Below are 26,035 nucleotides of genomic sequence, written 5' to 3' on the forward strand. Positions count from 1 at the left end.
GTGTAATTCGGGATGGCACTCGGAACGCTCCGTTTTACGAAGTCGCCCGAAGTTTCCTCGTGAGGCAACTTCAGGCGACTTCAGAAAATGAAGCTCCCCGAGTGCCATCCAACCGGCGATTTAGATTCTAGCCGTTGTTAAGGGCTTCTCCAATCTGCAATAAGCATAATAATCTATGTGCACAATTAATCTAAAGGAGGGGTCTCCAAATAGTAAATGGTAACTCACCACATCAAGGAAGAGGCCTAGATGCACTGCCCTGAGCACTCAGCATGGGGAGCGGACAAATCGAAAATTCTTTGGAGCAGTCACTCAATAAAGGCAATATTCCACCATGCAGTTGAATCAAAGTGAAATAGTTTATTGTGTCCAGAGCCTTACGCATTTCGTGTTACCAACACTAAAGCTGGCCATAGATGTTGGGATTTTTAAAAGGTCCAATCCTCATAGTGAGACCACGATTTTCTCGGAACGATCGTACTATCGTACGAATTTTACCATCAACTAAAAAGACCAATTTGCCAGGAAAAGAAAGGGGAGCTGCCTGCTTGGCCCTGCAAACATAGATAGATTGCACTGGGACCGACAAAGATTTTTTAACCTGGCCGATCAATTTCCTGACAGATGTCTGCCGAAAAATCGTAAGATGTACGATCGTTCGAATCCCACTAACCGCACGATAATTTTGAAGGATTGGTTGGGCTTCCCTAAAACCGGTCGTTTGGCAAGAAGAATCGTCGTGTCTATGGGGAGCTTTAGTCAGAGGCTATGACTAAGTGTTTGTAACAGGAACGCGTAAGGCTGTGGACACAATAAACTATTTTACTTTGATTGCCTTTATTGAGTGCCTGCTCCAAAGAATTTTCAGTCTATGTGCGCAAGCCTAGGGCAGCGGTGGATATAAATACTATGCTGACCATAGTTACTCCTTAACAGATGAGAAATCACAAAATATTTGCTCTTTAACATGTTTCATTTTGTACAAGTTCTATATTTAACTGTTGTGTAAAACGGGGGAAATTAAAAGTCTATGGATACTGGGTTTTCATTTGGAGGGGTTGAACTTGATGGACTTTGTCTTTTTTCAACCCAATTTAACTATGCAACTATGTGCAATATTAAAGTGTTCTTTTTGATTTCTCACACCTAGTTAAATAAGCCATCTAGCCAGGGATATTGATTTGGAGGGCACTGAAAGTCGTTCATTTATCACTTTGGTATGTTTTCCTTGCGAAAAACTAATTTTCTATTCAATCTTATGGGATTTTTAAAATCATATTTATCAGTGGAGTTCAACATATGATAAATATGCTTTTATAAATCCCATAGTAATAAATATTAAGTGAGTGATTTTTTTTATGGTGAGTTCTATATTCACACTTGGATAAATCTGCCCCTAAGAGTTCAGATTTTTAAAGTAGTTTCATTAGGGGAGAACTGTTCTGTATAGCTTAGGTGACAATACAGATTGTTTTGGCAATACAGAGATTTCCAGACCTTACCCAAAGGTAGTCTGCCGCGATGAAACGCATCTGCTATCAAAATAAACTGATCACATCCAGCGTTTTATATCCTTTAATAAACACTACCCATCATGGGTGTAACTACAGAAGAAGCAGACTCTGCGACTGCAGGGGGCCCCAGAAGGAATAGGGGCCCCATAAGGCCCTAATTCAAATACAATTTCAATACATATTGGTAAAACAGGTCATACTCTAGATATTTTGGGGGCCTGAAAAATAATTTGCTGTGGGGCCCAGTAATATCTAGTTTCGCCACTGGAGGGAACAGGAGGGGTAACAAACAAACAATAATTTAAGAGAGTGACAGAAGAGAAAGCTCCGAGACTGAGAGAGGGAGAAACAGGAAGACACAAAAGAGCGGAGAGAGTAGAAGGCAAATGTGAGTGACAAAGCTACTAAACGGCTAGACCGCTGTGTGTGTCTGTGAAGAAGTTCCTGCTCTTTGCTCAAGCACATTTCCTGTAACTTATTTCCTGTCGGCCCGTGCAGAAAGGAGAGAGAGAAAGGTGGAGCAGGAGGGAGGCAGAGGTGGTGACACAGGGAACTATGGGGTAGTAGTAGAGGAGGAGATTGCAGTGCCGGGCCAGGTCTGTCAGTTGCCCCAGGCAACCCAGCTGGCCTTAGCAACTTCGGTCCCCGCCGCAGCTGTGCGTAACCGTGCGCAATCGAGGACGCGCATGCGTAATTGTGCGTAACCGAGGACGCGCATTCGTAATTGTGCGCAACCGAGGACGCGCATGCGTAATTGTGCGTAACCGTGCGCAATTGAGGACGCACGTGCGCAAGGGCACGCAGCCGAGGGCTGTAGAGCCCAAGTTCTGCAAACCTAAAATATCAGTTTGCATACATACATACAGTCTAAAATTCCTCATCAAGCAAAGAAATATTAGTGAAAGAAAACCTACTTATCATTAAAGTGTAGCCAACTCAAAAAGCATAAAATCCTTAATTAAAAACACTGAGTCCTGTGAAAAACACAGAATCAAGGGGTCATATGAGTCTTTGGTTAAGCATTGGTTATAATGCTTAATCACAAGTTAACAATGGGTGATCGAATCTATATACTAGTTATTGATTTCTTAAGATAATGTTCCCCCCTTTTGCTCTCTGCTTGACAAGTGATGTAGGGCCAGGCAAGTGATGGGGAAGCTATCCATTGAGAGAAATAATTGGTAAAAATCGGTACATAAGATCAACAGGATGGAATATTAAGCCAACAGGAACCAACTGTACCTCAAATACTGGAAGACACTGAATTCAGCCATTGGTCATATAAGGGTTTTGTTGCAAGCACTCTAAATGAATTACATACATACATACACCACAACAAGACTAGAGCAATCTCACTAGCATGTTATGAAATGAAAATGTATTGCTTTCGGCTTTTTAGCTTACAGGTGATGTTGTGAGCCTCAGGATGCTGCCATTTTTTATTGCAAGGCGGTTCTTCATTAAAAATATGAAAATGAATAACTTTACTATTCAATGATATCATTTTTTCCCAATGTTGTTATTACAATTTTGCCTCATGTATATGGATTCATACAAGAATTGTCTCTATAAATTTCTTATTCTCTTCTCTTTTATCATGGGGCCATAGCTCTCATCTCATCTGAACTGTACATTTTTGTGAGCAAAGGGCCATTGCTGCACTAAGCATCAATTTTACAGCACTATGGAAAATACTGGTGCTTTACAAATACAATATAATGATTCTTTCCATACAAATTAGATGAAAGATGTAGTAGTAAATGTATCCTTACATGTAGGAGTATGAGTAGCCTAATCAACAGAGCAATAAGAAGGTTATAAGAATAAGACGTTCCCTGACACCTGCATTGTAAAAATACTCTCATGCCCCACCTAGTGGTAGATATAAAAAAAGCATTTAAAAGTAAAACACCCAAGTTTGACCACAACTCCACCAGTTACATTGAGTAGGAGAAACAATAGCTTATCTGAAAGCAGTTGTATCATGCAATGCGGGCAGTGTCACATGAGCACACTGCCCCCCCCCACAAACGTCACCTTCAACCTGCACAAGACTCCCACCCCTGCTGCTTGTTTGCATGGTTATGCACAAAGATTTATAGAAGAAGGGTGGCAGGCCGTTTATGCTATAACTATAGAGGAAGCTGACTCCTCTGCCTGGTCTCCCCTGTTCACTCCCACCCTCTGCAACTGCAACAGGGTGTGCTTCCTCTATAGTTATGCCACTGGTAATTTAGAAATAATAACAACTACACAATAAAAATAATGACAGAAATCCTTTAATGTCAAGGCAAGATCTGAATGACCAAGAAAAACTGCTCATATGCTGGCCAGAAAGGCAAATCTTCATATGTGAAGGGCTTGCATTAAGGTTTGGCTGAGACTAAGGTTTGTGTTGTGCTATTCCATGGTGCACAAGCACAAGCATGGTCCATTTGCATAGGCATCATCTGCATGAAAGATTTACTATGAAGAAGCCTTACCTGTGACCTTATCACATACAACATCTCAGGTATGCAAACAGCATTGAGACAAGCCGTTGGAAACAGCATTAACCCTTTGGTCATAATCACAAAGGATTATTTGGAGAAAAGAGGAGCAGCATTTGAGGGAAAAAAAGACCTTGCTAAACATTGGAGTGAATCCATAAATGGAAAAATAGATTCAACTAAACCAGCAAATTTTGAATGCCAATGTGAATAAATATTTATCATTTTCCCTATTTAATACATTGGCCAGGCTGGTAAAATACCAGTCAGGTAGCAACCCAAAATGTGTCAAGAAACTGAAATTGAAGCTAAAGTAGGAGATGACCGTGATAATAAGGAATGATTAGGTCTGGACTAGCTTTCAGAATAGGCCCTGGCATTTCAGATATACAGATGCCCAAACAGCCTCCCGGTAGCCCAAAAGATAGTGATAGTCTATGGCATCTTAGAATTTACAGTCCCTTGACTTAACTGGCATATGGACATTTACAAGCTGTGTTCTGTGCCAAATTACTAGGGTGGATAACTTTTGCACATGCCATAATTACTATTTTCTTTACTCTTTAACGATTGTGAAATAAAGGTAGCTTTGCAATAACATTTGCAAATATGTTGTTTTTTTTAACATATTGATTTAACAGTAGCATTTTCTTACTTTCCACACTATTAACAAGATATGAAATTTGGCAAGTGGTTCCCAAGTGTTTTCATTCAAAATATATGTTTGTAGCCTGTCGTGTAACGAGAAGTTTCCGGGCCCCACAGCAAATAAATTTTAGGGCCCTCAACATATCCAGAGGTTGTCCTTTTTTACCAATATACAGTATCTTGACGTTGCTCATTGACTAGGGCTTCATGGGCAGTGTCGGGCCAGAACCCTTCTCCCGATATTTCCAATTGGTAAATTTTTTTTTATTTCCGGCGATGCGCAGTGCCGCCTGCGCATGCGCGCCGAACGGCGTTGCTGCGCATGCGCGCCAAGCGGCTTTGTTGCGCGCCGAGCGGCTTTGTTGCGCGCCGAGCGGCTTTGTTGCGCATGCGCGCCGAAAGGCACTGTTGCGCATGCGCGCCGAACGGCTGGGCCGACAGGTTTAAGTAGGGGGGTGGGGGTCGGCGGGGGGCCCCTGGACAGCAGTCCCGGTGGGCCCCGGGCCTCCCAGTCCGACCCTGTTCATGGGACCCCCTGTACCTCCTGCTGCAGGGTCTGCTTCCTCTGTAGTTACGCCCCTGCTTGTAGCTCTATGTGTAAATACATACTGCAACAATGCAAATTTTACAGACAGGGGAACATAATAAATCAGTCAATAAATACAATTGGGTGCAAGAAAATTCTAAATTTCTTAAGCACTGCTCCTCGTTTGCACACGTCCTCATTTGCACACGTGCATCCTCGTTTGTGCACATGTATCCTCATTTGTGCACATGCGTGGGCGCAAAGTGGCCAGCCGGATTGCCTGGGCAATCGGCCGACATTGCACTTCAATTAGAGTTGCCAGGTTGGTGGGTTTCCAGCCAATTTGGGCTACTAATTTAAAGCTGAGGCAGGTTTTGAAAGTACAAACTAGCCAAGGTAGCGATTTGGGCTACTTTTTGGGCCTATGGCTGGTTTGTACTTTGGAAACCAGCCAAAGTTTTTTCTTGCCCTAATGTTCCAAGCCTGCGTCTCCCAATGCATGTTGGGTAATGTAGTTTTGTTTAACAAATTGCCAAGTTTATTGTAAGACTATAACATCCAGCATGCAATGGGGCTGACTTGCGTAGAAGTCGGGAGTTACCAGTTTTTGGACTCTGTACCCCAGTCTCCCATTCCATTCTCGCAATTTCCTGCGACTAGGGTTGCCAACTTTTTTGTAAAAAAATACCGGCATTCCTATATATTTATCTTTTTTTCCTATTACTAACATTGGGATCAACCATCATTTTTACCGGCCAAGTGGCAACCCTACCTGCGACTTTCCTAGACAATTTTGGGGCAAAAATCGTCTGGCCACCAAAATGTCTAGAGGTTGACCTTTTTTACCAATATATTGAAATTGTATTATGGGACCACTATACCTCCGGGGCCCCCCTCTGTAGTTATGCCCCTGGTGACAGGCAAACATGTCACATTATTGCTTCCTGGAAAAATTTGCGAAACAGTGAAAATTTGCAAAAGGCGTATTTTTACATACATTCATTTATTTTTTAGACCTTTTTTCACTGCATATATTGTGCTATTTTTGGGCTACTTTTGAAGTGCCTCTTGGCTAGTTTTGGGTTGGTTTTGTAGCTGACTTTGGCAGGTCTTGAAAATTAGACCTGGCAACCCTACATCAAATGGAGAGACCATTGAAAGTCAGCAGCTCTTCATGATTACACATGTACAGTGGCACAATTATATAACAGTTCCTAAGACATAATGTAAATTGTTAATAATGTTATTACATATGATCAAGAATTACGATAATAATAACAACCCCACTAATAAATGGGCACTTGTTCTGTATTCAGTGCTACATGATAGCTGCCACACTCAAGATGGCGCTGGGTTCCTCCCATATGACGCCAGAGATGATGTCAATGTTTTGTTTTGGATGGCAGAGAGAAGCTCAGCAGACAGCGCAGTTCTGTACCGAGAGATAGGAAGAAAAAGGAACGCTATTTCCACAGCACAGCAACACGATGCCTTCCGAGAAGACCTTTAAGCAAAGAAGGAGTTTAGGTAGGGGCTTTTCAATACTTCAGCAGTTGTCAGTAAGTTAGGCCTGTGAACGCGACAATACCATAAAGGATAAAGGACAGGCTGCCCCTCCGTTGAACGTAAGACTTTACGGGTGTGTAGGTGGTGCCTTCCACTTTGGTGACGCTTGAAGGGTTAACATTTTGCTAGTTACATTGTCGCACATGTAAAAAACTCTTTCTTTTGTCTTCCCAGTGACAGAGTAGACACAGTCCTATCAGATGCAGCGTACAACTGGTTAATGTGCTGCCCACCGCACAGTATTTACCCAGATCGCAGCCCAGGTTTGTGATTCGCACTGCGATCCTGCGAATAGTGTAACCCAAGGCCAGGGGGGGAGAGCAATAAGCTGAATCCCCAGGCCCTGCATGATAATGGTACTGATAGAGAGGCAGGATGAAATCATCTTCACTAGAGAGCAACCCTGCAGTGAGTACTGGGGGATGGGCACTGTAAGCCACTCTATTCATAAGGGAGTCAGGATCACTTGAACTGTACCACACACATCATGGTGTATCTTTTACACAGTGCAGCCCCTGTGACTTATATCTACAGCCTTCATTACACAGGCAGCCGCACACAGTAATGCTGAGCATGGCTATATGCACAATGCAAACCCTAGCAGGTCTGGGAGTCAAAATAAGCCCTGGCATTTCAGATGCCCAACCAGTCCCCCACCAGCCCACTCCAGAGTGTCTGCCTATGGCATCTTACAGCAGCCCCTCTGTCATTTGCCAGAACTCACTGATTGCCAGTCTGGGCTTGAACCCTAGCACAATGTTCTGCTTGCGACAGGAGTGTATGACACATAGATTTCACAGGGGAACCCCCGTTTGACATATTTCAGATGACCCGAAAAAAGTGGCGTTAAAGGAGAACTAAAACCTTAAAATGAATGGCTAAAAAAATTCACATTTTATATACTGAACTTATTGCACCAGCCTAAAGTTTCAGCTTTTCAATAGCAGCAATGATCCAGGACTTCAAACTTGTTACAGGGGGTCACCATCTTGGAAAGTGTCTGCGACACTCTCAGTGGGCTCTGAGCAGCTGTTGAGAAGCTAAGCTTAGGGGTCGTCGCAAATTATCAAGCAGAAAATGAGGTTGGCCTGTAATAGAAGCCGATGTTACAAGGCTGATTATTATATTTTCATGTTAGTTGCACTCGTTTCTGTGCTGCCATGCAGTAATTATCTGTATTTATTACTAAACAGCCTTTTTTTTAACATTTATATTCTATGTGTACTGTTTATTGTGAATAGGTCCCTAAGCTCAGTAAGTGACAGCAGCACAGATCATGTTCAGTGAATCAGCAGAAAAGAAGATCGGGAGCTACTAGGGCATCTTTGGAGACACCGATCTTTACTGCTAAAAGGCTGTGGTTGCCTTGGGCTGGTACAGAAGCCCAAAATATAATGTACAACATTTCTAGCCTACTTCCTTATGTATGTAGTTCTTTAAATCCAGGAAAATGTAACATCAGGGAAATGGATTATGCATTATGTATATGTAGGACCACAAAAAATGGTGTAATATTATGGAGAATATCAGGGGATATAATATTGAGGTTTAATTGTGAGCACTAAGTACTGCAGTTGCTATTCCTATACTTTTGTCTAAGGATCAACAGATAAACCATATTCTGTTCTTAAAGGGATTCTGTCATGATTTTTATGATGTTTTGATTTCTAAATTACACTGTTTACACTGCAAATTATTCACTCTACAATATAAAATTTCATTAGAAACTAAGCGCTCCGAGTACCATCCCGACGGCGATTTAGATTCTAGCCGGCTAGAAGGCTTTTCAGGGAGATTAGTCACCGGAAGAAGAAGCGATTTGTCACAGGGCGACTAAATCTCCCTGAATCTTCCCGTGTGTCTCTTCCCTTAGGGAGCTGCTATCTGGTTACCTTCCCATTGTTTTTTTTTTTTGTAGAAAAGGGAGAGGGTGGTATCACTCCAACTTGCAGTACAGAGTGACTAAAGTTTATCAGAGCACATGACTGGGGGCAGCTGGGAAACTGACAATATGTCTAGCCCCATGTCAGATTTCAAAATGAAATATAAAAAAATCTGTTTACTCTTTTGAGAAATGGATTTCAGAGCAGCACTAGTAACTGGTGCGTTTTTTCCCATGACAGTATCCCTAAGTAGTCGTTTAAATGGACTTAATATGCTTGTGGGAGCATTCTAGTTCACATGTCTTTGAGTACAGGTATGGAATCTGTTATCCAGAATGCTCAGGACCTGGGGCATTCTGGATAAGGGGTCTCTATAGCTTAAAGGGGTTGTTCACTTTGAGATAACTTTTAGTATGATGTAGAGAGTGATATTCTGAGACAATTTGCAATTTGTTTTAAATTTTTATTATTATAGTTTTTTGAGTTATTAAGCTTTTTATTCAGCAGCTCTTCAATTTGCATCTTAACCAATCTGGTATCTAGGGTCCAACTTACCCTAGCAACCATGCACTTATTTGAATAAGAGACTGGAATATAAATAGGAGAGGCCTGAATAGAAGGATCAGTAATAAAAAGTAGCAATAACAAAACATTTGTAGCCTTACAGAGCATTTGTTTTTTTTAGAAGGGAGTCAGCGACGCCCATTTGAAAGCTGCAAAGAATCAGAAGAAAAAGGCAAATAACTATAAAACTATAAGAAATAAATAATGAAAACCAATTGAAAAGTTGCTTAGAATTGGCCGTTCTATATCATAATAAAAGTTACCACCCCTTTAAGTCTGCTACAAACATTAAATAAACATTAAATAAACCCAAATAAACAGGTTTCCGGATACTGGATCCTATACCCATACGATGGAACATATGTTTCTTTGCCTTACCCAGTGGCCTCCTAGGACAGCTTGAACACGTACAGGCAGGCTGAGCCTGAAGCCTATTTAGGGTGAGATTTGGGGAGAAATTTGTTCTTTTAGCTAGACTAAAAGCCCAGCTTGAATGTCGGTTATGGTGAGAACCAGGATGAATACCTATTTGTTGCTCTAGATTTGTTGTGGCAGAAGGTCTGATGGTTTTACATACCTGTAACATTGTTATGTGGGGTGGGGGGTCATGAGCTAATAGGGGCTCCAATAGGGGCTTGAACTGGAAAAGTCTTACAACAATGAACTAACCACTCCTTGATATCTGTGGGTCATTGCTGTTTGGTAAGCATGTCTTGTCTTTATCATCTGTATAGGGCCAGGTGTCTGGAACTAGAGTAGGCATCTTACTGAGCATCAGGAGCGCTGAAGGGTGACAATACATATGTTAAATTATATGTTGATTAGGAGATTCTGGATCCCACCCAGAGCTGCTTTATATCAGCTTATTTGTCTGTGACATGTTAAAGCTGTTTGGGTAGAAGCCATTCAACTTAAAAATGCAAAATACCCCCCCCCCCCAGCGCAGTGGCAGGGAAGTGTCCCAGATATATCCCAAACATGTCTGCGAGAGCATGGTCTGAGCATATTTATATTTTGACATCGTTTTATTGGGTTGTTGCCAGGGCTTCTGTTCTGGTTTAGGAATTTTGTTTGGAAGCCATTAGCTTTTAGGAGTATCAAATGAAGCAGTACAAGTTCGCAGACAGAATTAGAATCAAGTTCACTTTAGCAACCTAAAGTTGCTGTTGCTTCCTCGGGTATCGAAAAGGTTAAATCTCTTCTGAGCTGTAGCCCTTTGATCTGAGTGAAGTCATCATGCAGTGGTTAATGCAGGGTTTTTCTTTTATTCACTATATAACCTGTTGGTTACCGCAACTTAGTGCTGCCGGATGCACGACCTGGAGGCAATTTAGTTGGTTCTGTAGATTTTCAGGCTTGTCTGCTGTGTATCTTTCTACATGAAGGGAGTTTTAGCACCTAGAAGAAAGAAACATTCCGCATAATGAAAAATATTTAAAGGTCCACTGACTCTGAAGAATTGAAAGGGTTTCATACACATTTAAATATGATATAACGTTAGCCTGCCCTTTTGTTTGCTTCAAAAGCTTAAACAATATTATAAAATCAAATTCTTTTTTTTTGTTGTTGTAGGCGGCCATGTTGGATCTTGTCAGGCTGTAGGCCTACTTTACATAGTAGTAGTAGTGGGAGTGGAAGAAGCACATTCTGGAAACAACCCTCTATACTGAGATTTTTTTTGCATGTTTTACCAGCAATACACAGACGAAATTAAACACTAAACTTTAGGTTTTGTAAGATAAGGCATCTATTACACCATCTATTTTAGTAGCACATGCATCTTTTATAAGCACATCCTCTTGCTTTGTACTTTCCCTGTATTTTACATTAGTGCAGGCTTAGCTCTCTATTTACTGGCAAGCATGTCATAAAACAATTGGATTTGGCATTGGCATAGCGTTTGTTACTGCATTTAAAGGGCCAGAACCAGCAGAAAATGAAAATGTGCTATATACTCTATAAAATACATTATTTCATTGCTTTGCATACACAGGAAGGTTGCCAAACAAGCAGGGGGATTTTGCCCGATTTTTCTACCTCTTCCCTTGACTAGATCTGATCATTTTGTCCCTGCTGTAAATGTATTGCAGGCCCATGGAAACATGTTTGGAGGGGACAACAGCAAAATGATGACGAGGATCTGGCCTGTCAGATTTTTCTAACCTGCCCAATATATGTCAGAAATGTCAAATACATAGGCCAATAAACTAGCAGCTTGGATTGGAGGTGCAGAATCTACACCTTGCAAATCCTATTTATGGTCAGTTTAAAGGTAGTGGCATATGGGTCAGACTTTATGGAGGCTAAAAAATACACCATGTCTAATTCTCCAAAAGCTCTTGGACATAAAAGGTGGCTAAACACAGCTATACTAATAACCAATCTAAATAAATTACAGATCTAAATTTCTAAGGGAAATTAGCAGAGGGGTTATTATCCTTAATATAGCACTAAGCTATTTTGTGGTACATTACAGAGCTTGTACATCATTTACTTTAGTCCTCTCTTGCAGAGTTTACAATCTAAGGTCCTACTGGGTGGGGATACTTGTCCCTGGTAACCTGTTTCTAGTTATCTTTAAGAAGTGCTATGGGAGTCTGTTGTATCCAGTCTGTTTTATCCAATTGTCATGTGACTAGTTGAATGTAACATACATTCAAACAACAGGATTGTTCGGAATAAAGGTGGCCAAACACAGGCTGCCAATTCTGCCCATCCTATTGGCCCATGTATGGGGCCCTCTGATGGGCTTGCCCAAGCAATATGTGCCTGAAAATTGTCCAGATGTTGATTAGTCAGGTTCAAAATTTCTGTCAGGATGAAGACTCGTGGATTTACTGATGCCTTTCAGCTGGACAAGGTTCCCCTGCATCAGTAGGTGTATTTTGCACAGTTCATCAGAACAGACTGGACAGACATAGGGGCAGCTTGGTACAAGTGCAAAGGGCATGTTTAGAAGCAAGTACGCTTAATGAATGGTGTATGTATGTGCAATTGCACCCATTTTTGTGCAGTTGCGACTGCAGTCCTATATGAGCACTATAGTTGTTTCTTGATCACAGATCAATATCTTTACCTTTTGTGCTAACATTTTTCTTTTTCTGCATATGAGACTTCTTCTCAAGGGGTTAAGGGGTGAGTTCATGATTTGTCCTGTTTCCCCTCTCTAGAAATATTTAGGTGTGAGAGAGAGCACCCTGGGAATAAACTCAAGGACAAGCTGATGGTGATTTGAATATGATAGTATTGGCTTTATATTATACAGTAAGAGCAGCGGAATTATGCACCCCAAGTACAATATACATCGAAAGGCAGTGGACAGTTTACCCTAAGCATATCATATACAGTGAGAGGCAGTGGGAACCATAAATTATGGTATGAGAAGCACTGCACATTAGTAAAGCACATTTTACAGAAAAAACAGTGGTTTGTAGCACCCCAAACATTACAATGCAATTTGTAAGTTTGTTTCTTCAGTAGGTACAGAATTTTTACTTCTGTCGTCATTAAAAGATTAATAGATGTGTGCTAAATAAAAGACATGCACAGCTTCCTACTTAAAACATGTATTTGTGCATTTTATCCACAGCAAAACTTCATGTTAATAAATTCAAACACACCACCGTGCAGTGTCCCTCCCCCCGGTCTGCCTACCTTGTGTTAGCCACTCCCTCCTGACCCTATTCGCGCTATTGGGCGATTTATTAGAGGACAGTGCAGTGTCTCCCCCCTGGCCTGTCTACCTTGTGTTAGCCACTCCCTCCTGACGCATTTCGTGCTATTGGGTGCTTCATCAGAGGACCTACTCCTATAAAGCGCCCAATAGTGCGAAACGCGTCAGAAGGGATTGGCTAACAAGTGGACCTGTGCACAGTTATTACTATAAAGATAGCATATACCCCAAAACTTTATAATTAAATTTTAATAGATGTGTGCATCGATCGAAAGATTGAGAGGCCGATTTATCAAGTTTTAGTATTTTCAATTCAAGAAAAAACACAGCAAAAAAAAAAAATGAACGTGACTAGTCAGGAATAGTTTTTGGAACCTAGACTAGTCGGGATTTTTTAAATAATAAAACCATGTAAAGTTGCCAGAAAAAACTTGGGTAGTAAAAGGTAGTGAGGTTCAATAAGACTCAATAGGAATTGTCTGTAACAGTTCAAATTCTAAAGTTATTTTCCCAGAATTTCATAGTCTCATTGAAAATTAATGGAACGATTGATTCTCGCTGGCATGCAACTTTTTTTTTTTTTTTTAAGGAAAAAATGCACACAGAAATATTTTTGAATTGTGTTTTTTTCTTGAATAAAATAGCATCAAGAAAAAAAGTCGCACAAGTTTTGCCACGGTTTCTTTTTCATCAAAAATTAGTGAATAGGCTGCCAACAGTAAAAAGAAAATAACAATGATAATCTTATAAGCATTTTTTAATGTTAGGATCACTACGAGCATTTTAGTTACAGGATGGAATGAAGCCCATCAGGGAGATAAAAGGAGAAAGAAACTCAAAATCAAAGGGAGTTGACAATTTTTTAGGCACCCTCCCCAGTGACTAAAATACATTTTACACCAGGCAAGTAGCATTTACTGACCACCGGACTGGTTTCTATCTGTTAATAGGCAAAATGTATGCCCATTATTGTATTCTCCATTTATACAAGTGGTTAGGGATGTTTCTAGCATATTGATGTGAAATTGATATTTTCATTTAAGTCATGCTGTGAAAATTGTGGCGTCTAGACAAATAGCAACACTGAAGTCTTCTGAGTCAGAGACAACCAGGAAAATCAAAGTAATAATTAATGTATAAGTCAGCCGGTGTCATGTGGGAGGGAATACATAATCTGGTTTCAATGCACTTTATTTGTGATAGTGTGGCTCACTGGGGACAATTCCTGCTATCATTGAAGTTGTTTGTGTCCGGGACATCTTTGCCAACACAGTCTGAATTCATTTTCTTTTCTCTTGGTGCTTTTGTCAAGGCAATGTTTCCACATATAAGCTTCATCTTATGGTTTGCAGTTTATGCTTTCTCTAGGTGTGTATATTGGCAAATTGCATTCTTACCAGCTGGTGTTTAAAGTGTTAATGCGGGAAATAGTTCTATTAACACAGGAAGTGCTTTGTCTTTGTGCATGAATGGAGGGAGTAGTGTTTGATTTGGATAAGCCATTACCCTACACATACATGTGTCTCAGTTCTTGCTGTGACAAGCCGATATCTTCAAAATGGCTTATAGACACACTGATAATATCGTACAAAATTTTTTTCATATGATATTCGGTGCGTGTATGGTGGGAAACAAGCCGACTGATATTAGCAGAAGACTTGGATTTCGGTCGGCTCGTCGATTGGGCGGGCTGGAAAATGTAGAAATTTTGAACATCGGCCATTGTTAGTGTTGAATGGTCAGATACAGGTAGAATTCTATTGTTTCTACTTGTATATCTGACGATTCAGCTCTACATGTGTGTACTGAAACAAACAAACTTTCATGGAAAGATCTTTTCCAGGAAAGACCATAATTGTAACGTCTATGGCCACCATTATCCATAGGTCCTACAAACTCCATTCAGTCTGGGAATCCTGGTGGTTCATGTTTCAGTGTGTGGAGGTCTCCCATAGTGCAGATGCTTTCCTATCATTTATTTAGGGGCTGTATAGCCTTAAAATGACACTTAAAGGGGCAGTTCACATTTTAATAAACTTTCAGTATGATGCAAACAGTGATATTCCGGGACAGTTTGCAATTGGTCTTTGTTGTTTTTAAATTATGAACATTAGAACATATTAATGAACTAATTATGGCTTCCACCATTGTGTTCTGCACAGCATCATACTTATAACCTCACTGATTCTGTCCACATTATTCCTTGTAAGGAGCCAGTTAGGAACTATACAAAGCATCAATTTAGCTGGCTGGAGTTTAAACATATATTAGAGGGCCACATCCATTTTATGCCTTCCAATATGGATGTATGCAGATTAGTTAGTCAAATACATGGTACTGATTATTATTCCATCAGAAATAGCAATTGTTTACTTAAATAGCATGAAATTCCCATATTTGGAGCTTTGTATTATATATCTATATAAACATCAAACAATAATGGATACGAATGCTGTATGAGATACACTAGGCACTTGTATTTCTGCTATTAATTAATTGAGTTATAAATAATAGCAGTGACAGGGGAAAGCAGACGTAAATTATTATTTTTCTGTGTCACAAGAACTACGCGCATAAAGTAGATTGCAACCGATTTCACAACCTGTGGAAAACAATGTGTGTCATGACTGATCTCCTTAGGCAATGTTTCACCAGAACAAACGTGATTGTCACATGACTTTCTGTATATCACATCTATATTGTGTTTATTTAAAGCTTTTGAGTTACAGTAAAATAGATTAGTCATTTTATATTTTCATTTAAAAGTAAATCATAAAATCCAGAGGGCAATTTTTTATGCACAATTGAGGCTTATTGAATGGTATGCCAAACTACCATGGAGCCCTATAAATAATTAAATCCCTTCGGGGAATAAACCCCTTAGACACACACACACGCACGCACAAAAAGAGAAGAGCAGAAATGCATAAAAATTTAACAACAGCATTTTCTTGTCAGATGGAGGAAGAGAACAACATGATCCCATTTATTACAGCAGCAGGTGACACATTCTCAGGTTCTTACATATCCCTGGAATTCTGAATAATTACAGAGCTGTGTAAATAGAAATACGTTATTCAGCCAAGTGCTCAGCAAAAGACATATGACACCAATACTAAGGAAACAAGTGACAATATTCTCTAGAGTAGGGACGTGTGTCCTTCATGCCTACACAGTGCATTTATGGTGGATTTGTTACAGACGTATGTTGGGGATGTTCATCAGTTTGGGAGTTTGATTCCAAGTCCCTATTTCCAAGATAATGAAAAAATAATGTCTGTTGAGCTTTTTATACCTAGAATTTAGCAGATAAAATTGTGTATTTATTTGTACTGTTCTATAAGTACTGGTTAAGGGGAGACCTGTATAACTTGTCAAAGAAAGTGGTGATGGCTACTAACAAATCTGTCATTTTTTAATTAATTAGTAGAAATATACAGCTTTTATCTAATTTGCAAAGTAATCATGAGAGCATTAATGATGAGAGTTGGAGAGACCAGCAATTTAGATTATTAAATTTGGGGTATGGTCTAATTTCTGAAAAATTTCAAAACCTCTCAGCGGTTTCTGTTTGCCCAAAATGTAAGCAACTAAATATAGATATCTTTCACTACTTATGGTCGTGTCCTGATGTTAAAAAATGTTGGGGTAATATGGAAAGGTTCATTAAAGAAAAAATAAAACTAGACATAGTTCTGACCTCTTTGTTCACTTTATTAGATCACAAAGACTCTATTCAACGGAAAATAAGGCTTTGGATCTTAATATTTCTGAGGATATCTTTCACTTCTGTATCGTATTGATAGCTGCAGCTCGTAAGGCATTCTTTTTGTATTGGATAAAAGACAACACACCTTCATTGGAAATTGTTTTGAGTTTCCTTTACAATCTTTGCCTACAAGAGGCGATATTTTGTAGAACAGGGAATCAGAAAATGAGAATTTGTTTGGTCTAGATACTTGAGCATTCTAGAGGAAAATAAAAGGGAATTCATTATGGACTTTGACAGGAGCTCTTCCTATTTACAAGCAAGTTAGTTGACTCATTCACATTGATATTTTAGTACTTTCTTATAGTGCCTTACTCTTTGTATAGGCATTGTGCAGAAAAATGTTGATGCTTTATTTTCTTCTATTGTATTCTTTTATTGAATTTTTTATTTGATGTTTGAAACATCACATGCATGCAGACTTTGTATTATCATATAAACTATTTAAATGTTTTAACTTTTTGTAACCTGCAATTAACTTGCTGAAAGAAATCAGCTGGTTTATGTTTGAAATTGATAAAACGATTGAAACCCCTGAAATATACGATATGCAACTACCGGTATATGTTGCATTAAATAATAATGTTCCAATGATTGAGAGATACATTCAATGTCAGTACATATGCAGGTGTCTCTTTGCTAAACCATTTTTTCTTTCCCTTTGAACCCTTGACTGTACCAAAGAAAATCAATAAAAACTTACATTTAAAAAAAAAAAAATAATAATAATAATGTGCCATTTGGACAGCCCAACCATACATCAGATAACTTGAATTTAATGGACTTTTTAAAAAAAAAAAAAAAAATACTATTGTGAATAGGGATGGGCAAATTATACATATAATATATATATTACTAATAATTAGTTTTTCCTCCTTAGCTATCTGCCTCTTTCTGGCCTGCAAATGATAATGTTGTATGATTTCTAGGATCACTGACCCTGGGAGAAATAAATTGCCAGTGAGGCTTCAGTGTTATTATTATTCTTGTTATTGAGCAGTTGCAAGGATAATAGAAAAAGATATTGCAAAACAAGGATTTTGAAATAAGCAAGTGTTTTTTTTTGTTTGGGGCAGTGTTTTGGGCACTATTCCACAAATAGGTGAAAGAAGAAACAGAAATATTCAGATAAGGCAAACAAAACTAGGTAATGGATGGAAAAGATGGAAAGTTAGTACAAAATGTGCTTATCCCTTGTGAAGAGGCTTCTCGGAAATGATCTGATCATTGTGTACATGCCCTTTGCCCCAGTCTTACAAGCAGAGCAAAGCAAAGCTCAAGCATAAAGTATTGAATGTCAAGTTCAGAGGTTTCACATTTAGCTGGTATAGCTTAAATCTTCAGAAGGAATCATGGGTCAGCTGTAGTTATTGATATTTTATACAGTATACATGCCAAAGCTATGTAATAGTGTTCTATTCAGGTTTAGAGGCACAAACAGCCCAGGACACCCATGCCGCCAGTAGTAAAATATGCCCCCCCCTCCATTCCTTGTTATCTGATTATTCACATAGTCACACATTGTATATTTAAAATACCTAACATACTGGATGCCACATTGTGTTCATGGCAATAAATACTGTTTTTTGCGGTTACAGTTTATGTAAATTCTAATAACAAATATATGTTCGGTTACACTACTGATGACTTGATACAGTGCATGTGAGGTGTTGAACACACAGGCCAGAACAAAACAGTCCAGCACTTCTGCTGCATGATCTGAAAGACCGGCCTGTAGACCAAATCAGAGCAATTTAGCTGTCCTCATATTTACCGTACTACACTAAGATCTTAAAGGGCATGTAAAGGCAAAAAAATAAAGTCCCATTTTTACTTTCTTTCGTGAAAAAGAACCCTATCTCCATATATATACTTTAATTAAAAAATGTCTACCGTTTTTATAAGAAACCTTTCATTTACTTGCTCTGACTGCTGCAGATAGGAAACTTCAGACAGTCCCTAGCTGCTCTGCAGGTAAACAATCATACTTTCAAAATGCAGGGGGAGGGACTTCTCAGAACTCAAGCAGCTTTGTTTGTTTCGTTGTAGAACAGCCGGCGACCATATAGAGATTCATTCATCTGCAGCAGTCAAAGCAAATAAATTAAGGGGGGATTTCACTCCATACAGTCAAGTTCCTTATAAAAACTGTACAGATTTTTTAATTGAAGTACCGTATATTGCGGATAGGTTTCTTTTTCAGTTAAAGTAAAAATAGGATTTTATTTTTGCCTTGACATCCTCTTTAATGTTAACTCAAGCTGCAGGGACAGTTTTAAACAGATAAACTGGGATTCCATTTGGAGGATTTTTTTTGCTAAAGCCACTGGTTCTGGAGAGTTGGAGAAAGTTTGTATTAAATAATACAAAAGCTATAAAATCCACATTAGATTACATGACAACACAGGACCCAGTGCAGTCTTTGTATTCTGATTATTAATTAGTCTTGCTGTATCTGCTTCTATGGCAGATATTATTTGACTTGTGCTGTTTTGATAATTTATGACGATCCCTAAGCAGCCCAGACCACACTGAGCATGTGCATGGTCTTGGTCTTGCAAAGATGCCAACTTTGAAAGCATAAATCATTTGTTTAATTAGGCTTCTGGTGCAGTAAGTTCATGTTTATTTACAAAATACAGCATTTCTAGCATTATACTATTTAAGACTTTAGTTTTCCTTTAATATTCAGGGTAAAAACCTGTTGCCATTTTAGGAAGCTCTTTTTCTAGAGGTATTAAATAAGGTACTTTTTGCACCATATTATTGCCACAGTAAAAAAAAAAAACTGGTATAATCACAAAAAAGGCTGAACAAGTATAAATGTTTATTTGTTCCTTATGGCTAAAGTCAAAACTTTTTTTTTTTTCCCATCAGAGCAAAGAGTGGAAGACGTGAGACTCATTAGAGAACAGCATCCAACAAAAATTCCGGTGAGTAATCTGCTGTCACAAGTCAGTACAACTGCATGCCAATTGGCACCCTTACTCTGCCAAACACAAAGTAAAGATTATGTGGAGCAGGATGACAAGCAGTAAATAAAAGTTGCAAACCTGTCACTGCTGCAGCAACACCTAAGATTCCTCTGGAATGTAAAGTGACTTTATCTAATTGCAATAATAAATACATAATGTGTTAATCTAATAGCACAGGAAATCATAAAGTTACTGAGTCATTTACCTTATATATCATTATGGTATGCTACAAATCTCTTCTGATCTAAAGAGAATGGTCTGTGCTTAGTGCACTGAAAGGAGACAAACCTTAAGGAGTCTAAGTAAAATAACAGAAATAATTTAATGGCATATGGGGCTGTTTTGGACACTTAAGGCTCAGCAATAAGTAGTCCAAAAATATAACATTAAAGTACCCAAAAGACACAGTTCCATAGACTGACATTTCAGTTCATATGGGTGCTCTGACTCCATGGTTTGGGGCTAGTGCTACTTAAACTCATCTTAAAGTGTTAAAAACAGCAACATGTGCTTTTAACCTAAAGGTTGCTATACATGCATAGATTTGGTTTGGCTTGTTTCAACCATATTGCTCTATCTTCTAAGCACACATAGCACCTTAGGGAACTACAAACCACCTTGCAATTTCAAGTTATCCTGTTTAGACTTGTGAGGGAGATGGGATGTAGATGGGACACAGGCAGATGTGTTGTTGAGAAAAGCTATCAATCAGATCAGTGTATAAGATGGCCAAATGACACAGTATGGTCCTCAGACCAGTTGGTCTTTCAGACAGGCAAGCTAGAATAAGATCAAAGTTGCAGAATAGCCAGGGCCGCCATTAGAAATCACGGGGCCTTGTACAACAACATTTACGGGGCCCCCAAGCCCCACCCCAGATCCCACCCACTCTAGACATCAGCACTAAAAAAGGCAACCCCCCACACACCAGGGCCCCCCTATAAGTTAAAAAAAAACATTGGCGCCAGGGCCCCCCTTACAAGTTAAAACAATTAATTGGGGCCCCAAAATATTTTTTAAAAAACATTGGTGGCAGGGGCCTAAAGAATATTAAAATAATACATTGGTGGCCAGGGGATACACATTGGTGTTTAGTAGAATTGACTTCAACTTCGCCTCCTTTCGGGACTTCGGTTCTTTTCGCCACTTCAGGACTTCAATTTCGGCTGTTTTTGTGACTTTGGGTCTTTTCGCTGCTTCAGGACTTCGGCTTTGGCTGTTATAGTGGCTTTGTGTCTTTTCGCCACTTCAGGACTTCAGCTGTTTTCGTGGCTTCGGGTCTTTTCGCTGCTTCAGGACTTCTGCTGTTCGGCTTTTCGGCACTTCCACATTCGAAACTTCGGTTTATCGGCACTTCTACATTCAGGTTTTCAGAAGGAGACGTCACGGCTTCGGCACTGTCAAGGGGGGCCTGGCTCTTTCAAAAGTTCAGCACTGCCGGGCCCCTCTTCAGGCCAGGGCCGGTACACTTGTACCCCCTGTGCCCCTCTGATGGCGACCCTGAGGATAGCACAATAGGACATGCATCTAATGATTGTCAGATCCCTCTGAGGCTGAAGGGCAGCGTGCTGCAACTTTGGCCTCAGAGTCTGAGTTGGATCTTCACATTTCACAACTGGCCGCACTACATCGCATTGCATTTTCTCCAGCATGAAAAACCCTATAAATTACTGATGTGCAGGTCGACCCAAACCCTCACTCTGCTTTCCCCCCTCTATTTATAGACCCATACTAGCCTGCCGATGACATAACAAAAAGGGGTGGGGCAAACACGTGCCTATAAAACCTGAAGCTGGCAGCGTAAGGTTGCGGGTGGGGAGATCAGGCAGAAGAGCTCATTCCGAACCTGCCTGCGACCTGCAAAAAGGTGCACTGAGACGGCCCGAACCTCTCGGGTCCCATGGGTAAATCAGCAGGTCCCGCAGGTCTCTGACTGGCCCACACATCACTATTATAAATATATCTGCTTTGTGCTTGGTTTCCACAAATTCTATTGGTAAAGCAAGAATTTCTGCAAATGCCACATCAAGACCCCTCACTATGGGAGTCCTACGCTGTCTGTAGTTGTACCAAATATACAGTGCATTTACAGCCAGAAAACGGAGTAGAAAAACCATGTTGCACTTATCCTTTAAGCTTTAATGAGACAGACAGGGAAGCCTTAAGCAGATACATGTGTACGGAATTGCAGCCTTTATAGCCAGTAGCTGTTACTGGGGTTCCAAGAGTTGTAGTTTACTAGCAGCTGGAGATCTGCAGATCACTTTTCTATCAATTCCCCTTACTATGTTAGAACATTACCATTGATGCACTACATTTTATTTGTCCCGTGTTAATCTTTTGTACTTCACAGCTTACAGTTTGTATTCCATTTACTACTTTGTAGGTCATCATTGAGAGATACAAGGGGGAGAAGCAACTGCCAGTCCTTGATAAAACTAAATTCCTGGTCCCTGATCATGTCAACATGAGTGAGCTTATTAAAATTATCAGGTAAGAGAGTAAAACAATGAGTAACGTACATCTTGCATCTTACTGGTCCCAGATGCCATTATCTTATACAGAAGCCAGCAAATGATGTTATTTGCTTCTTACATTTATTCGATTTCTCTTCCCTTCTTTAGATCTGTCTTAAGACTTTTGGCATTTTGTCCTTTTTTTTTGTCACCTCTATTCTGGGAAAACAGCAGTGTGTATAAACCCCTATGTGCTCCCGAGTAAGTGACAGTGCTTTAGCACAGCAACTTAAATTTGGCCAGTGCCCCAGTAGGGATAATTACCAATGCACTGGGTGGGGCTTAGGGCCACTTTTGTTAAAAAAATGAGTACACGTAATAATCATAATTTGTTTGTGAGTACTAAAAGTTTAGCTACTCATACTAAAGCTTTACCTAATGGGATACTGTCATGCGAAAACATGCTTTTGTCAAAATGCATCAGTTAATAGTGCTGCTTCAGAATTTTGAAATCTGACATGGGGCTAGACATATTGTCTGTTTCCCAGGTGCCCCCAGTCATGTAACTTGTGCTCTGATAAACTTCAGTCACTCTTTAGGGCAGAGACACAGGCTGCAATTTGGGAGATTAGTCGCCCGGGGCCAAATCTCCTCTTCTTAGGGGCGACTAATCTCCCCAAACTGAAACTGAATGGTGAGAATAATATATTATCCATATCGCTAGGCTCTAATGAACACTATTCTGTTTCTCTACATCATAGGCGCCGCCTACAGCTCAACTGCAATCAGGCTTTCTTTCTGCTAGTGAATGGCCGCAGCATGGTGAGCGTATCCACACCTATAGCTGAGGTGTATGAACGAGAGAAGGACGAAGATGGTTTCCTGTACATGGTATATGCCTCCCAGGAGACTTTTGGAGTAAAATGTGCATAGATGGAAACCAACTCTTTGTTTTCTTTTTAAACATATGGTGGAATATAACAGAAGCTGCTGAAGCAGATCTTTCCCAAATACATATTCTATAGAAACTGCACATAACACCATTTCATTTTAATAAGGCAAACATTCAGTTCCTTGCTTTTCCTTCTAAAGTTCTTAGAAATAAAATAACAACATTGGTTCTGTCATGTGATACTTACGCTTCACTTACACCGAGAAGTTACCTATATGCCTTTAATGGCCAGTTACCATTGTTCCCACGTAGCAATTTAAAGGGTACAGTGGTATTATTAAGGAAATAGCCGACTGCAATTCAGTTATGATGAATATGGAAGTTCCCACTGATCTTTCTCACACATTCATAACAAACTGGGAAGATTTTGTTTTACATCGCTTTGTTATACGCAGCAGGAACTAAACCACAGCTTATAGTGGGAGAGACAATGTAATGAAAGGGATGAAATGAAAGGCCCATGGTTTGACACAAAGATCTCCATGAGGGCATTGCTGGCTTAGATCTGTTTATAGTGTCCTTACACAGATATCCATGATCTGTAGATATCCTGTTTGAATGCTAGGGAATGGGAAAACATATGATATATCTCCATACAATCTAGGTATATGATGCTGCCAGTATTGCTGGTGCCAAGTTATTGAGTGATTTCTTGGGATAGTCAGCAGATATTTCTCTAGGGTCTATATGAATGTGACTTGGGAATGCTGTACCTTGTTATAATGTTTCCAAGCAGATTCTTTTTCTGTCCTTTTATTGGGGTACATGGGGTACATTTAATAACAAGGCATCCAGTTGTTTGCAGGATTATTTTGAATACAGCTGCAAATGTATGTCCTGGCCAGGGGCATAGCTACAAAAGTTTGTAACCAAACAGGTCCTTGGACCGAAGGGGCACTCCATATTAAATACATATTAAATGATTCCATCTTTTTACACAGAAGGACAGTAGTTTGATTGGAGTAATTTATAACCCCACATGCAGGAGATAAGGATTACAGGTGGATAGAGGGTGCGGGATTAGAAAATGTTGGACCCTAAACCAAAGTTTACTCAGAGACCCATCAGCTTTAGCTGTGCCCAGAGTCAAGGCTGAAGACTTACACATGATGTACATTAAGGGGCCTATTTATCAAGTTGTGTAAAATGATTTACACCAAAAATTGGTGTAGAATACAGAAGCTATTTATCAGGCCGTGATGTTCTCCTTATTTGTGATTTTAAGCCATTCTATCTGCAGGCAGAATCCTTTACAGTTTAAAAGTGGTGCTATAAGGTGCGTATATTGATTTTTTCCACAAACTTTATTTTTTATGACGTCTGTTTAAGAAGTAAAGCTCAACAAAGAATTGTACTAGAAATGCCACACGTTATGGCTTCTGTACCAGCCAACATGGCCCTTTAGCAGTAAAGATCTGTGCCTCCAAAGATGCCCTAGTTGTTCCCCATATTCCTTTCTGCTGATTCACTGCACATTCTCTGTGCTGCTGTCAGTTAGGGACTGACGCAAAATATACTGTATATATAAAATATAAGTCATAATACAAGGCTAGTAATTTATTCAGATTCACATTACATGGAACCAGTGTATTAGAATTGACCTCACTGTGAGGGGCAAATTCACTAAGCAGCAAAAATGCGCTAGCGACGCCTTTGCCGCACTTCTCCAGGGCGCCGCTAATTCACTAAAATCTGAAGTTGCGCTCAGGGAGGCGAACGGTAGCGAATTTGCGCTAGCGTTAATTCGTCAAGCAAAGCGAAGTTACGCTAGCGATGCCTAATTTGCATACGGCGCCAAGTTAAAGCTGAATGGACGTATATGTAGCAGCAAATACATTACACTACACAAGCCTGGGAAACCTTCATAAAATAATATAGAGGTGTTATTTTGCCCTACACATGTGCCCACTGTATAGTTTAGGTGCCATATGTTGGGGGGAAGGAAGGTAGCCCCCAAAAAAATGTACGATCTTTTTCAGCCTATCACCCTTAAAAAAGGGAAAGACGCCAGAAAAAATTTCAACTTTTTTTTTCGCCTGGTCTCAGTTGGCGAAGGCAAGTCTGGCGCAAGAGTTAACGTTCATGAAAATCCGCAAGTTAGTGAATTAGCGTAGTTAGGTCCCTTCGCCATAACGCAACTTTGTCTGGCATAAGGTTGCGTAGTAGCGCTAGAGTAGGTCCACTTCGCTAGCGAATTTACGCCAGCGCCCGTTAGTAAATCGGTGAAGTAACGAATTGACGTCACGCTGGTGAATTTGCGCCGGCGTTAAGTCACTTCGCCCTTCAGTGAATCTGCCCCTGACTATGTTGATCTTTGCTCCCTGAATTTAGCAGGCCAGGGCACACTGAGCATGTGCATGATCCAAGATGGCGGGTTCCTGTGCATAACAAAAGTTTGAATTATTACAATTATAGAGCTGCTGAACCTTTGGGCTGTTATAGTAAGTTCAGTATACAAAATGCATAATTTCTAGTCATTTTCTTATGTAGGCTTTAGTTCTGTTAAAGTCAAAGGGATACGATTCAGCAGAAGGAAAAAAATTTTTTTTTAAATTTGGTGCAAATTATCCTTTACTCCAGAATTTTGACCCCACTTCACATTCGTTACACGGCAAAATAAATATACAAGATTGCACAGTGTATCATGGTGTTAAAGGTGGTTGTTTATATACAGCTTAATAAATAGGCCCCTAAGAGCAAATGACTCCTTATGCTGAAGTGCTTTGTTATCTTTATGGCAAAATATTTTTTTTTAATTAAGATGGAATTTTAATTTAATTTAGGAACAGTTATTTAGAAATATACGTTCACAAGCAATATATCACAGCACCAGAGCATTTAATTTGCTTCTATGTTCGTTTTTGCATGTATTTTATGCCTGTTTTTGTTTTGCGTTTTATCTTTGTAAACTCTATATGACTGACCCGCTTAAACTCTTGTTGAATAACTAAAATGTCTGTAATCTATTATGGGTTTTATGTTCTTCTATTCCTGTATGAATAAAGGTGTTTTATACATAA

General features: G+C 39.7%; 1 protein-coding gene across 3 annotated transcripts; it reads left to right on the plus strand.

The window, feature by feature from the left end:
• Positions 1 to 1,864: 1,864 nt before the first annotated feature.
• map1lc3b.S (microtubule associated protein 1 light chain 3 beta S homeolog) lies at positions 1,865 to 26,035 on the plus strand. Of its 3 annotated transcripts, XM_018240445.2 has the most exons (6): positions 1,865 to 1,902; positions 6,584 to 6,704; positions 6,918 to 7,006; positions 19,510 to 19,565; positions 21,994 to 22,100; positions 22,825 to 24,033. In XM_018240445.2, the coding sequence occupies exons 3-6, from the start codon at positions 6,964 to 6,966 to the stop codon at positions 22,994 to 22,996; spliced, it is 378 nt and encodes a 125-aa protein (XP_018095934.1). In that variant the 5' UTR covers positions 1,865 to 1,902; positions 6,584 to 6,704; positions 6,918 to 6,963; the 3' UTR covers positions 22,997 to 24,033.

This window comes from Xenopus laevis, chromosome 4S (genome assembly GCF_017654675.1).
Source record: "Xenopus laevis strain J_2021 chromosome 4S, Xenopus_laevis_v10.1, whole genome shotgun sequence".
NCBI classification, from domain to species: domain Eukaryota; kingdom Metazoa; phylum Chordata; class Amphibia; order Anura; family Pipidae; genus Xenopus; species Xenopus laevis.

Excerpts from the sequence above, each read along its gene's own strand:
- map1lc3b.S (XM_018240445.2), top strand. The coding sequence starts at position 6,964 with ATGTGCTGCCCACCGCACAGTATTTACCCAGATCGCAGCCCAG. Across the intron at positions 7,007-19,509 it reads TTACCCAGATCGCAGCCCAG|AGCAAAGAGTGGAAGACGTG; the intron begins GTTTGTGATTCG and ends TTTTCCCATCAG. Across the intron at positions 22,101-22,824 it reads GAGCTTATTAAAATTATCAG|GCGCCGCCTACAGCTCAACT; the intron begins GTAAGAGAGTAA and ends TCTACATCATAG.